Here is a 16585-nt window from a genome sequence, read left to right on the forward strand (position 1 = left end):
TATGTGATTAAATGTCGGGTTGTCGGTGGCCGAGCGGTTAGCTCGTACGCCTCTTACCTCTGCAGTCTGGGTTCGAACCCGCCTGGTGTTGGCTGGGTTTGATTTAAAATTTAACTAGGTCTGCTAAGAAGGGTGATGCTCAGTTTGACCCTGCCGAACAACGCAGGTTTTCCCCGGGCACTCCGGTTTCCTCCTGCTTCTTCAACACTAGGGCACTAGGGCGCTGCTCTGCGGCGACCATTCAACAAATTTCCGAATTTATTTGGACAAATAAAGATTATTATTATTATTAAAAAGTGACCTTTTGGTAAAAAATGTAAATACAAAAACGTCTGGCCAAATTAATTTAGATAGGTGTTTTATTTCTTTCCTTGACACTATTCTTGAGTTTCACTCTCAGACTCACTAGAGTCTGAAGATGTGAGGCAAGTCTTGTCTTTCTTTCTATCTATAACCAGTGAAATTAAACTATTTCCCTCCTCAGCATCATCAAATGCATCTATCTGTACTAAATATTGTAAAGCATTTAGATGTCTGCGTGGTGTTAAGTGTTTTTTCATCAGTGACTTTGCACTAACTTTGGTAGTTGCCTTCTGGCCGTATTTTCCTTCAACCTTATCCACAAGTTGCTCACTAAAAACAGTTAACAACAGTCTTTGTGCTTGACTAATTGTTCTTTTCTCTTTCCTTCTTCTTACTTTTATTTTATTTTCCTTCTTTCTCCTTGTCTTCCTGTGTCGTTCGCTAACAACAACTTCATTCTGTGGGAATCTTCTTGCAATGATGTCACTTGTATGAGAAACATCATTTTGTTTGGCTTTCACTAAACCAAGCCAATGTTTCAGAGTATCAAGTTTACTTGTTATATATTTGTTTTGACTACCAGCAAATGGCCGCTCACTGTGATTGTCATCAAACAGTTCCCTTCTCCTGTTTTCTAAAAGATCATGTAGTTGGTGTAGGAAAGTGAAAGCTATATTTGTCAGACCTCAGTGTGCATAAAATCCTTAGTTTGCTAGCACTTCATGACATCACAAATGTCTGACATTAGATAGTTATTGTGTTATGAGTATAAATAGATATTTGAATACACTATGTAGGTGATGTGATGTCCTTAGATACTCCCCACAAATGTCCCCACTACAGTTTTTCACAAATCATGCATGTGAATGTGTGTTTACTCTGTGTCTGTGTTTCTGTGTATGTATAAGTGAATGACAGTTAAAACCACCACATCAAATGCCTTGGTATTAAGTGATGACTACTTATGGTGTCTAGTTGGGAAATAAACAAGATTATACCACATGTGTATGATTACATGTATGGTCAAAATGTTTTATTTTGTTTTGTTTTCTAAAAAACTTCCTCTACAACGACTAAGTTGTTTGGGCTGAAATAGTAACATAATAATAGTACCAAAAGAAATATTACAGTTGTGCTACAGTAACAAAAAAAATTGTACTCTTTTTAGTTATTGTAGGGGGCAGGATATTGTGCACTTTTTTTTCTTCTTTTTTTTCCTTTTTTTTTGGGGGGGGGGCATGAAATTTTTATACTTTTGAAAGGGGGGCTGTGAAATTTTGGTTACAGTGGATGGGGGGGCCAGGAAAAAAACCAAGTCAGAGATAATTTCTCCCCAGGACCCCCCCCCCCCCTGCCGTAAATTCTGTCTGGTCCCTTACTCCTATATCATGACTGTTTACACATGGACATCAAGTCAGTGTTAAGGGCCTTACTCCTATATCATGACTGTTTACACATGGACATCAAGTCAGTGTTAATGGGCCTTACTCCTATATCATGATTGTTTACACATGGACATCAAGTCAGTGTTAAAGGGCCTTACTCCTATATCATGACTGTTTACACATGGACATCAAGTCAGTGTTAATAGGCCTTACTCCTATATCATGACTGTTTACACATGGACATCAAGTCAGTGTTAATGGGCCTTACTCCTATATCATGACTGTTTACACATGGACATCAAGTCAGTGTTAATATGCCTTACTCCTATATCATGACTGTGTACACATGGACATCAAGTCAGTGTTAATGGACCTTACTCCTATATCATGACTGTTTACACATGGACATCAAGTCAGTGTTAATGGGCCTTACTCCTATATCATGATTGTTTACACATGGACATCAAGTCAGTGTTAATGGACCTTACTCCTATATCATGACTGTTTACACATGGACATCAAGTCAGTGTTAATGGGCCTTACTCCTATATCATGACTGTTTACACAGGGACATCAAGTCAGTGTTAAAGGGCCTTACTCCTATATCATGACTGTTTACACATGGACATCAAGTAAGTGTTAATGGGCCTTACTCCTATATCATGACTGTTTACACATGGACATCAAGTCAGTGTTAATGGGCCTTACTCCTATATCGTGACTGTTTACACATGGACATCAAGTCAGTGTTAGTGGGCCTTAATCCTATATCATGACTATTTACACATGGACATCAAGTCAGTGTTAATATGCCTTACTCCTATATCATGACTGTTTACACATGGACATCAAGTCAGTGTTAACGGGCCTCCTCCTATATCATGACTGTTTACACATGGACATCAAGTCAGTGTTAATATGCCTTACTCCTATATCATGACTGTTTACACATGGACATCAAGTCAGTGTTAATGGACCTTACTCCTATATCATGACTGTTTACACATGGACATCAAGTCAGTGTTAAAGGGCCTTACTCCTATATCATGACTGTTTACACATGGACATCAAGTCAGTGTTAATAGGCCTTACTCCTATATCATGACTGTTTACACATGGACATCACGTCAGTGTTAATGGGCCTTACTCCTATATCATGACTGTTTACACATGGACATCAAGTCAGTGTTAATGGGCCTTACTCCTATATCATGATTGTTTACACATGGACATCAAGTCAGTGTTAATGGACCTTACTCCTATATCATGACTGTTTACACATGGACATCAAGTCAGTGTTAATGGGCCTTACTCCTATATCATGACTGTTTACACAGGGACATCAAGTCAGTGTTAAAGGGCCTTACTCCTATATCATGACTGTTTACACATGGACATCAAGTAAGTGTTAATGGGCCTTACTCCTATATCATGACTGTTTACACATGGACATCAAGTCAGTGTTAATGGGCCTTACTCCTATATCGTGACTGTTTACACATGGACATCAAGTCAGTGTTAGTGGGCCTTAATCCTATATCATGACTATTTACACATGGACATCAAGTCAGTGTTAATATGCCTTACTCCTATATCATGACTGTTTACACATGGACATCAAGTCAGTGTTAACGGGCCTCCTCCTATATCATGACTGTTTACACATGGACATCAAGTCAGTGTTAATATGCCTTACTCCTATATCATGACTGTTTACACATGGACATCAAGTCAGTGTTAATGGGCCTTACTCCTATATCATGATTGTTTACACATGGACATCAAGTCAGTGTTAATGGACCTTACTCCTATATCATGACTGTTTACACATGGACATCAAGTCAGTGTTAATGGGCCTTACTCCTATATCATGACTGTTTACACAGGGACATCAAGTCAGTGTTAAAGGGCCTTACTCCTATATCATGACTGTTTACACATGGACATCAAGTAAGTGTTAATGGGCCTTACTCCTATATCATGACTGTTTACACATGGACATCAAGTCAGTGTTAATGGGCCTTACTCCTATATCGTGACTGTTTACACATGGACATCAAGTCAGTGTTAGTGGGCCTTAATCCTATATCATGACTATTTACACATGGACATCAAGTCAGTGTTAATATGCCTTACTCCTATATCATGACTGTTTACACATGGACATCAAGTCAGTGTTAACGGGCCTCCTATATCATGACTGTTTACACATGGACATCAAGTCAGTGTTAATATGCCTTACTCCTATATCATGACTGTTTACACATGGACATCAAGTCAGTGTTAATAGGCCTTACTCCTATATCATGACTGTTTACACATGGACATCAAGTCAGTGTTAAGGGCCTTACTCCTATATCATGACTGTTTACACAGGGACATCAAGTCAGTGTTAGTGGGCCATACGCCTGTATCATGGCTGTTGCCACATGGACATCAAGTCAGTGTTAGTGGGCCTTACTCCTATATCATGACTGTTTACACATGGACATCAAGTCAGTGTTAATAGGCCTTACTCCTATATCATGACTGTTTACACATGGACATCAAGTCAGTGTTAAGGGCCTTACTCCTACATCATGACTGTTTACACATGGACATCAAGTCAGTGTTAAGGGCCTTACTCCTACATCATGACTGTTTACACATGGACATCAAGTCAGTGTTAATGGGCTTTACTCCTATATCATGACTGTTTACACATGGACATTAAGTCAGTGTTAATTGGCCTTACTCCTATATCATGACTGTTTACACATGGACATCAAGTCAGTGTTAATGGGCCTTACTCCTATATCATGACTGTTTACACATGGACATCAAGTCAGTGTTAACGGGCCTTACTCCTACATCATGACTGTTTACACATGGACATCAAGTCAGTGTTAATATGCTTTACTCCTATATCATGACTGTTTACACATGGACATCAAGTCAGTGATAACGGGCCTTACTCCTATATCATGACTGTTTACACATGGACATCAAGTCAGTGTTAATGGACCTTACTCCTATATCATGACTGTTTACACATGGACATCAAGTCAGTGTTAATGGGCCTTACTCCTATATCATGATTGTTTACACATGGACATCAAGTCAGTGTTAATGGGCCTTACTCCTACATCATGACTGTTTACACATGGACATCAAGTCAGTGTTAATGGGCCTTACTCCTATATCATGACTGTTTACACATGGACATCAAGTCAGTGTTAATGGGCCTTACTCCTACATCATGATTGTTTACACATGGACATCAAGTCAGTGTTAATGGGCCTTACTCCTATATCATGACTGTTTACACATGGACATCAAGTCAGTGTTAACGGGCCTTACTCCTACATCATGACTGTTTACACATGGACATCAAGTCAGTGTTAATATGCTTTACTCCTATATCATGACTGTTTACACATGGACATCAAGTCAGTGATAACGGGCCTTACTCCTATATCATGACTGTTTACACATGGACATCAAGTCAGTGTTAAGGGCCTTACTCCTACATCATGACTGTTTACACATGGACATCAAGTCAGTGTTAAGGGCCTTACTCCTACATCATGACTGTTTACACATGGACATCAAGTCAGTGTTAATGGGCTTTACTCCTATATCATGACTGTTTACACATGGACATCAAGTCAGTGTTAATGGGCCTTACTCCTACATCATGATTGTTTACACATGGACATCAAGTCAGTGTTAATGGGCCTTACTCCTATATCATGACTGTTTACACATGGACATCAAGTCAGTGTTAACGGGCCTTACTCCTACATCATGACTGTTTACACATGGACATCAAGTCAGTGTTAATATGCTTTACTCCTATATCATGACTGTTTACACATGGACATCAAGTCAGTGATAACGGGCCTTACTCCTATATCATGACTGTTTACACATGGACATCAAGTCAGTGTTAAGGGCCTTACTCCTACATCATGACTGTTTACACATGGACATCAAGTCAGTGTTAAGGGCCTTACTCCTACATCATGACTGTTTACACATGGACATCAAGTCAGTGTTAATGGGCTTTACTCCTATATCATGACTGTTTACACATGGACATCAAGTCAGTGTTAATGGGCCATACGCCTGTATCATGGCTGTTTACACATGGACATCAAGTCAGTGTTAACGGGCCTTACTCCTATATCATGACTGTTTACACATGGACATCAAGTCAGTGTTAACGGGCCTTACTCCTACATCATGACTGTTTACACATGGACATCAAGTCAGTGTTAATATGCTTTACTCCTATATCATGACTGTTTACACATGGACATCAAGTCAGTGATAACGGGCCTTACTCCTATATCATGACTGTTTACACATGGACATCAAGTCAGTGTTAAGGGCCTTACTCCTACATCATGACTGTTTACACATGGACATCAAGTCAGTGTTAAGGGCCTTACTCCTACATCATGACTGTTTACACATGGACATCAAGTCAGTGTTAATGGGCTTTACTCCTATATCATGACTGTTTACACATGGACATCAAGTCAGTGTTAATGGGCCATACGCCTGTATCATGGCTGTTTACACATGGACATCAAGTCAGTGTTAACGGGCCTTACTCCTATATCATGACTGTTTACACATGGACATCAAGTCAGTGTTAACGGGCCTTACTCCTACATCATGACTGTTTACACATGGACATCAAGTCAGTGTTAATATGCTTTACTCCTATATCATGACTGTTTACACATGGACATCAAGTCAGTGTTAATGGGCCTTACTCCTATATCATGACTGTTTACACATGGACATCAAGTCAGTGTTAATAGGCCTTACTCCTAAATCATGACTGTTTACACATGGACATCAAGTCAGTGTTAATGGACCTTACCCCTATATCATGACTGTTTACACATGGACATCAAGTCAGTGTTAAAGGGCCTTACTCCTATATCATGACTGTTTACACATGGACATCAAGTCAGTGTTAATGGACCTTACTCCTATATCATGACTGTTTACACATGGACATCAAGTCAGTGTTAATGGGCCTTACTCCTATATCATGACTGTTTACACATGGACATCAAGTCAGTGTTAATGGGCCTTACTCCTATATCATGACTGTTTACACATGGACATCAAGTCAGTGTTAATGAGCCTTAGTCCTATATCATGAATGTTTACACATGGACATCAAGTCAGTGTTAATGGGCTTTACTCCTATATCATGACTGTTTACACATGGACATCAAGTCAGTGTTAATGGGCCTTACTCCTATATCATGACTGTTTACACATGGACATCAAGTCAGTGTTAATGGGCCTTACTCCTATATCATGACTGTTTACACATGGACATCAAGTCAGTGTTAATGGGCTTTACTCCTATATCATGACTGTTTACACATGGACATTAAGTCAGTGTTAATTGGCCTCCTCCTATATCATGACTGTTTACACATGGACATCAAGTCAGTGTTAATGAGCCTTAGTCCTATATCATGATTGTTTACACATGGACATCAAGTCAGTGTTAACGGGCCTTACTCCTATATCATGACTGTTTACACATGGATATCAAGTCAGTGTTAATTGGCCTTACTCATATCATGACAGTTTATCATGGGTCGAACTCCTATTTCATGACTGTTTATATATCGACATCAAGCCAGTGTATACAGTGTCATCAACGGCCATAAGTTACTGCGCTTATGAGAATGGTTCCTTGCATGATATAAATGTTTATCATAACGCAAGGAATACATACCGCTTAATGATATATTTTACAAAAGGAAATACATTTTCCAGTAGTTTTGTGCAGGTAAACATTTAATTCAATGAACACTAAGGCCTAAAATACAACTATGTGGTTCCAATTGCGTTCAACTTTAGAATAGGGTAGGTAGATTTTTAAAAAAAATATGTGTGAGTGCCTAGTTTGCATATGGTCTCTGTGTTATTGGTTTCTTCTCATCGGATGTACAGCCTTACAAATCGGAAGTTCGGTTTTATATTGTCTTTTTAAGTTGGCCAGTTTCCTCATCCACTATTTCTCCCGAGAGTTCATAATTTTGCGATTTTATTTTTTTTTCTCGAATACGTTAAAAAGGCTCTTAAAAAGGTTAGGGTCGGTAGTGAAAAACTAGGTGGGGTCGGGTAACCGGAACCAAACATTTTCTTTGGCTTAATTTCTTTATCTGATATCTATCATCTAAGAACTACTCACTGGACAGAAGCTTCATCCACTCAGCTATCCAGATATGGAACAGTCTTCCTGATTATGTTGTTGTGGACATCTCTGGCACTGGACTCCAAGCCTTCAAAAGCCAGTTGCATGGTTTCCTTCTGACTAGGCCATAACTGATGGTTCTTTTTATTTTTCTTCATTTGAGCTGCAGTGAACCATTTGATTGGCCTACTGGAGCATCACTTATGTTCTGGTGGGCTATTGTTCACATGTGAATTTTGTATTTTTAAAAAAACAAAACGAACTGATAGCAACATTAGGTGCATATTGGCGCACTCATTTAGTTGTCAATTTCTATTCAAGATTCCTAATTCATCAACTTCTATTTTCCCTTAAAGCTGAAAATCCTGATGAAAGTAGACCTGTAAGTACATCCTTATTTTTCCGTAGGTTTGTCATAAATTCATTTAATTTCATTAAAAAACGTATGTGAAAGTGTAATGACGAGGTGGGAAGGAGGGGAGTCTGGTATTTTAACCTATGTACAACTGCCGACATCAGACCATTGACGGACGGAACCTGTTACAAACACGGAAAGTAAACAAATAAATTGGATTAATAACAATTGGCTCAGCATGTTGGAACAGCAGCGACTTGTATTACACGTCATGGTTTGATAAGAACAGTTTTATAGCCTTTTGACATGTACATGAAATGCCAGGGGAACTGGAATTTGTTTGTGAATGTGAACTACTATGTAAAGTGGCCATAAAACTGTTCTTATCTAATGACCGATAATACAAGTCTCTATACTTCCAACATGTTGTGCTAAGTGTTATTAATCCAATTCAGCTGTTTACTTACAGGCTCCGTTTGTAAATACTATACTGCCTCCCCACTTACAGTATGTCTATTAACTGTTTATCTTAATTTTGATTTGGACTGCATCTTACTACGATTTATTATCATTAAACACTTCGTATGCTCTAACTGTAAACGGGTTCCTAAAATATTGAACAAACTTGACATATTATTGTTGATGAACTTACTGTAGAAACGTATGGCATGATTCTTTCTCTTTGTTTGTTGCCTCAGTAAGTTAATGTAACAACCCCACTAATCCAACTTCCAATGTCTCCCGTTCACAGGGTAGTATTTGTGGTCCAAGTAATCATCGCCATAGCTGTTGTCATGGCAATACCTATGAGAATGCATCATCCTCTGAAGACGACACCCAACTGTCACAGGAGGTCAGAAAACTCGGTTGCATGATTGTAATCTCATTTGTGCATTAATGGCTTTGGCATCATGTTATACATTTAACCTTGATTGCAACATTCACAATATTGTTATTCATCACCGACATGGCTAACACGATTAGGCCTATTTTGATTTCCAAGCCGAGTGAGAGATTCACTTATCTCTCTAAACTCATGAAGGTTTGTCCTTCAGTCAAAGCTAAGTTTATACAAATTGGTTAATGTACCTTAACTTGATTAGTCAATTTCAAAAATTATTATAGAGGTTATTATGTCCATCTATTCATCCATCCATTCGACCCTCTGTCCTTTCGTCTATCTATCTATCTATCTATCTATCTATCTATCTATCTATCTATCTATCTATCTGTCTGTCTGTCTGTCTGTCTATCTATCTATCTATCTATCTATCTATCTATCCATCCATCCATCCATCCATCCATCCATCCACCCATCTATTTATCCATCCATCCATCCATCCATCCATCCATCCATCCATCCATCCATCCATCCATCCATCCATCCATCCATCCATCCATCTAGCCATCTATCCATCCATCCATCCATCCATCTATCCATCCATCCATCCATCCATCCATCCATCCATCCATCTTGGCATCTATCCACCCATCCGTCCGTTCAGTTCTTCTATAATTCATTTATTCATCCATCAACCTACTTTTTTCTATAATTTTGTAATTCAGTCATTACTTTCATAAGTCATTCATTAATACATGCATTACTGAATTTGTTCCTACAATTATTCATCCCTAGACAAGTGTTAATTCTCTACATATAAGGAATTTGAATATGTCAGCTTGTTCCAGCTAAGAAATTGACAACCAATTTATCTGACAATGTCTGCTAGTCATAATGCCATTGGCTCCTGTTTCACGTGTATCAAACTATAATTTCAATGTATGAGTTAGGCATTTAGTACACCATAGCTATAAATCACGGAACTAAAGTATTGTCAGCCGTATAGCCGATATCCGCAAATTAACTTTCAACATCCGGGCCTTCGGGCCACGGTTTTACCATTTGCTTCTTTTGCAACGCAATAATGTTACCGTATTAAGGTTTACTGTAACCTTTAAACAATGCCATCAAATTTGACGTCATCAGTGATGCTATTTTTGGTAAATAAGTTAAAATGGCATACGGGAGGGCAACGCACCGACAAGGTTTGAATCACCAATTTTAGATAGAGTTAAGCGGTAACTTTAAAAAAGGAAATACGTCTATCATAAACTTAACCAGCCCTGTTATAAACTATTTTATATAGGAATTAAAAGTGTAATAAAATAAAATATCATATGAGTCAGAATAAAAATATTCAAATTATGAACGACTTTATATTTTAGCTTTATACATGTAAATTACTGTTAAATGTGTGTATTTGATTATTTTTGTACTGTGCTTGATGTTATTACTAGGACGAAACAAATGATGAAGACGAAGATATTGAAGAGAAATGTAGAAGTGGAAAATCAAAAAGAGAACTGACAGATCCAGTTTTATGTAATCTGATGGAGGAGGAGGTGGGTAGCATTTTAGTTGAAACGTCAAATTCACTCTAGACGTTAAATTTCTCATTGTTATCTGCATTAGCTCAGCTCTATTATTTACACTATTCATCAGTCAACAGTATCCTTTGTTTCTATAGCTGTCCCTCTCATTCCTCTCGTGTCGATTGTAGGCCCATGTGTATGTGTGTATGTATGTGTGTATGTATGTATGTATGTATGTATGTACATACGCAAGTGTGTGTGTTTGTGTGTATGTGAACCACTTAAAAGTCAAAATCATCCTGACAGATTGCCTTGATATTTGATAGGCCTTTACTTAGGGTACGTAGATGAAAAATGAATGTTCAAAATGTTCAAATGAAATAATCAAATAAGTGATTTCCAAGTTACGTCAAAAGTGGTTTTCCTTCAAATGTGTCATTGTTCTTGGTGAAGTGCACAGAGATGTGTTACACAATATTATATAATAACTGGGCCAAGTTCATATACACATCCTTTTATTGAAATTAGTGCTATAAATGAGACTGGTAAAATGGGCTCTCTTTTTTTCTTGTTGGGAATTTTGCCAAGTTAAAATGAAAATGATTGCAGCACAGGTGATCAGTGATTTGGGTCAAAAAATATGATTTTCGATTTAAAAAGGGAAATGAGAAAACTACTGGGCAGATTAATCTGAAATTTTGTGGGGACATTCTTAGTGATGTGTAGACAAAGAAGTTTTCATGATATGAAGATCCAATTAGTGATATCTTTAAAAATGTAACTTTTTGGTACAAACGCTTTAATTCCAAACGTACTCAACATATCTGGCTGACATCGGGTGGAGATGTTTCTGAGGATGTGGTGATTAAGAATTACTCAGAACATGATGATCCCTTGGGTTATATGAAAATTAGGTCGACCTTGTTGTTTTACTGAAATAAGCTAACTAATAATACTGTGAATCCATCAAAGAATGAACACTCTGATGACAAATAGTATTGATTCACCTTATATTGGGAATGTATTGTTACCAAGATTTTTGCATTCCAGCAATTATTATGTGTCTAGGCAAAACACAAGACTGTCCTCATGGAAGGCATTCAGTTTAAATCTGGTTACCAAGTGTTTTGTACCCATATCATGTTTTACATTCAAGCTAATTTTGATTAAAGTTGATACATTTTTATAATACAAAAAGTCCCTTCTCATCGGGATACCCACCCTTTTCCGTAAGAGGGTGGAAGGTGGTTATCTGACGGATTATATACATTTTCTATGAACGGATAAACAAAAGGGAACGTAAATTACAAGTATAGTGGAATATGATAATACAGGGAATATTGTTGGAGTTTGCAGTTTGGATTAGACTGAATATCAAGTTGGATGAGATTGATCAAATAGGGATTGGAAATGTTCATGTAAAGCTAATCGACCTTTCACCTTGATACATATATTAAAGTGATGGTTTCGGATAAAACAAGGTGTAATGTGGAAAGAAGCATGCCGGTAGAATCACGCTCCTACCTGCATGCAAGGACATAGGAATAATAACCTAGTATCAAATGTCACGGTATAAATAGTGAAATAGTCAAACCCCACGGTATAAATAGTGAAATAGTCAAACCCCACGGTATAAATAGTGAAATAGTCAATCCCACGGTATAAATAGTGAAATAGTCAAACCCCACGGTATAAATAGTGAAATAGTCAAACCCCACGGTATAAATAATGAAATAGTCAATCCCCACGGTATAAATAGTGAAATAGTCAAACCCCACGGTATAAATAATGAAATAGTCAATCCCCACGGTATAAATAGTGAAATAGTCAAACCCCACGGTATAAATAGTGAAATAGTCAATCTCCACGGTATAAATAGTGAAATAGTCAATCCCCACGGTATAAATAGTGAAATAGTCAATCCCCACGGTATAAATAGTGAAATAGTCAAACCCCACGGTATAAATAGTGAAATAGTCAATCCCCACGGTATAAATAGTGAAATAGTCAATCCCCACGGTATAAATAGTGAAATAGTCAAACCCCACGGTATAAATAGTGAAATAGTCAATCCCCACGGTATAAATAGTGAAATAGTCAATCCCCACGGTATAAATAGTGAAATAGTCAATCCCCACGGTATAAATAGTGAAATAGTCAAACCCCACGGTATAAATAGTGAAATAGTCAAACCCCACGGTATAAATAGTGAAATAGTCAATCCCCACGGTATAAATAGTGAAATAGTCAATCACCACGGTATAAATAGTGAAATAGTCAAACCCCACGGTATAAATAGTGAAATAGTCAATCACCACGGTATAAATAGTGAAATAGTCAAACCCCACGGTATAAATAGTGAAATAGTCAATCTCCACGGTATAAATAGTGAAATAGTCAATCTCCACAGTATAAATAGTGAAATAGTCAATCTCCACGGTATAAATAGTGAAATAGTCAATCCCCACGGTATAAATAGTGAAATAGTCAATCACCACGGTATAAATAGTGAAATAGTCAAACCCCACGGTATAAATAGTGAAATAGTCAATCTCCACGGTATAAATAGTGAAATAGTCAATCCCCACGGTATAAATAGTGAAATAGTCAATCACCACGGTATAAATAGTGAAATAGTCAATCTCCACGGTATAAATAGTGAAATAGTCAATCTCCACGGTATAAATAGTGAAATAGTCAATCCCCACGGTATAAATAGTGAAATAGTCAAACCCCACGGTATAAATAGTGAAATAGTCAAACCCCACGGTATAAATAGTGAAATAGTCAATCCCCACGGTATAAATAATGAAATAGTCAACCCCCACGGTATAAATAGTGAAATAGTCAACCCCCACGGTATAAATAGTGAAATAGTCAAACCCCACGGTATAAATAGTGAAATAGTCAATCCCCACGGTATAAATAGTGAAATAGTCAATCCCCACGGTATAAATAGTGAAATAGTCAAACCCCACGGTATAAATAGGGAAATAGTCAATCTCCACGGTATAAATAGTGAAATAGTCAATCACCACGGTATAAATAGTGAAATAGTCAAACCCCACGGTATAAATAGTGAAATAGTCAATCCCCACGGTATAAATAGTGAAATAGTCAATCCCCACGGTATAAATAGTGAAATAGTCAAACCCCACGGTATAAATAGTGAAATAGTCAAACCCCACGGTATAAATAGTGAAATAGTCAAACCCCACGGTATAAATAGTGAAATAGTCAAACCCCACGGTATAAATAGTGAAATAGTCAATCCCCACGGTATAAATAGTGAAATAGTCAATCTCCACGGTATAAATAGTGAAATAGTCAATCTCCACGGTATAAATAGTGAAATAGTCAATCTCCACGGTATAAATAGTGAAATAGTCAATCCCCACGGTATAAATAGTGAAATAGTCAAACCCCACGGTATAAATAGTGAAATAGTCAAACCCCACGGTATAAATAGTGAAATAGTCAATCCCCACGGTATAAATAGTGAAATAGTCAAACCCCACGGTATAAATAGTGAAATAGTCAATCTCCACGGTATAAATAGTGAAATAGTCAAACCCCACGGTATAAATAGTGAAATAGTCAATCTCCACGGTATAAATAGTGAAATAGTCAATCCCCACGGTATAAATAGGGAAATAGTCAATCTCCACGGTATAAATAGTGAAATAGTCAAAGCCCACGGTATAAATAGTGAAATAGTCAATCTCCACGGTATAAATAGTGAAATAGTCAATCCCCACGGTATAAATAGTGAAATAGTCAAACCCCACGGTATAAATAGTGAAATAGTCAATCTCCACGGTATAAATAGTGAAATAGTCAATCCCCACGGTATAAATAGTGAAATAGTCAAACCCCACGGTATAAATAGTGAAATAGTCAATCCCCACGGTATAAATAGTGAAATAGTCAATCTCCACGGTATAAATAGTGAAATAGTCAATCCCCACGGTATAAATAGTGAAATAGTCAATCCCCACGGTATAAATAGTGAAATAGTCAATCCCCACGGTATAAATAGTGAAATAGTCAATCCCCACGGTATAAATAGTGAAATAGTCAATCCCCACGGTATAAATAGTGAAATAGTCAATCTCCACGGTATAAATAGTGAATTATATTATATCATGCTACTATGCGCCATTCTGATTGGATAATAACTGTGGTAAAATCCCATTTTACCACGGCTGGCAGTGGTAAAATGGGCCCCTAAACTAGCATATGAATAGTACATACAAGCTGAATGTGTTCTTTCTTATACCAATAAGTTAACACTTCCCCAGTGTAAAGGTGTGTCAGGTATCCTGTACAATATTTTGGGTTACAGTAGTCCAAATAATTCCACTGATGACCTTGCGATCGAAAGCAACGATCGATCAGTGGCTTCAACATCACTGAGGTACAAGTTCTCCCCATGCAACGAGCCGTCTCAGCGTCCTACTCTCGTTACGCGTTGAATCAAGCAACACCGATTCAACTTTTAACCATCAGTCAAGGTGCGTCAGGATTATTTCGAAGCTGTACATTTTCAGGTTCGGTCAATGTTCAATTTGTTACCCATTAAATTAAAGTAGACTGTGTAACGTCGCGTCTCTGATTTACTGTCTCGCGCTTTCTCCGATTTCAACGCCGAGACATCTATTTTTAGCAGTGTACAAGATTGTATTGTTCTTATGAAAATATCCAAACAAAATTGTTACTTTCTTTGACCTCTTGCCCCCTTTTCTTTGTTGCTAGTTTTCAACGCGTTTTCGTTATGCATCATATGATGTAAATAAAGTAATTTATCAATGCAATGCAATGCATTGCAATGCAGTGTATGGTTGTGTTCATGCAGTGTGTGTGTGTGTGTGTGGGGGGGGGGGGCTACATGAACGTATCCACTCATTAAAATATGCTCGTTCCCGACGATCTTTTTCTGTACGTGCGAATTCGCCTTTTCGGGAATATAAATAACCACAGAATCACATTTTGAAGAAATATACACACATTTTGATATAATATAATAGCAATAACTCCCGCCGAAGGCGGGTATACACTCGAATTTGGTACAATTCGCTCCATATAGCACTCGCCATTCGGCTCGTGCTATATGTCGCGAATTGTACCAAAATCTCGTGTATACCCGCCTTCGGCGGGGGTTATTGCTTAAATAGTCAAACCCCACGGTATAAATAGTGAAATAGTCAATCCCCACGGTATAAATAGTGAAATAGTCAATCCCCACGGTATAAATAGTGAAATAGTCAATCCCCACGGTATAAATAGTTAAATAGTCAATCCCCACGGTATAAATAGTTAAATAGTCAATCCCCACGCACAAATGATTTATAGAATAGTTGATAGAATATTTCAGGTGATACTTTTTTCAAGTCATAACATTCTCTTCTGTATTTTTCTTTTAGTCTGTTTCAGGACTCTACTCGCTTGCTGAAAGACTGGTCACTAAGTGACGTGTTTATGACGTAACTATGACGTCAGATGGGATCAGTCGCAGTTTTGCAGTTTTACGCAGTTAACATAAATCACCTCATACCTTTCACACTTGAATATTGGCCTGGTAAACAACGGCATTGTATACCAAACGACAGTCGAATTGGCAGTAATACACACTTCCTTAACAAACGATCTTATGACGTGATTTGATCCTCTGCCGATGATGTAAATTTGTTGAAGATATCCTTTTCGGATCAAAACCTAAATGCATTGATCTTTATATATTGAGCTTCTATATACTGAGTGCTAGCTATTTAGCCTATAAATCTCGATTTAACCAATGTCTTGATGGTTAGTTATTATAATGTCAAATAAAGTATTTGCAATATAATCAGGATAATGTATTTGTTTTAAATGTTATCGAATATCGCACACTGTGTGTGGAAATCAATAGTTCCTGCCAATACCACAGTCTGTATACTTTATCTCTTAAATAGTGTA

General features: G+C 37.6%; 1 protein-coding gene across 1 annotated transcript in view; it reads left to right on the top strand.

Moving 5' to 3' along the window:
* LOC144441494 (uncharacterized) overlaps positions 1–16302 on the top strand; it is a 44648-nt gene extending 28346 nt beyond the window's left edge. Inside the window, exons 5-8 of the mRNA XM_078131077.1 lie at positions 8259–8284; positions 9009–9110; positions 10556–10660; positions 16054–16302. Of these exons, the coding sequence (XP_077987203.1) occupies positions 8259–8284; positions 9009–9110; positions 10556–10660; positions 16054–16101 (281 nt within the window). The 3' untranslated portion in view covers positions 16102–16302. The remainder of the gene's footprint in view (positions 1–8258; positions 8285–9008; positions 9111–10555; positions 10661–16053) is intronic.
* Positions 16303–16585: the final 283 nt, after the last annotated feature.

The sequence above is a fragment of the Glandiceps talaboti genome, chromosome 10, assembly GCF_964340395.1.
Source record: "Glandiceps talaboti chromosome 10, keGlaTala1.1, whole genome shotgun sequence".
In the NCBI taxonomy this organism is placed as follows: Eukaryota; Metazoa; Hemichordata; class Enteropneusta; family Spengelidae; genus Glandiceps; species Glandiceps talaboti.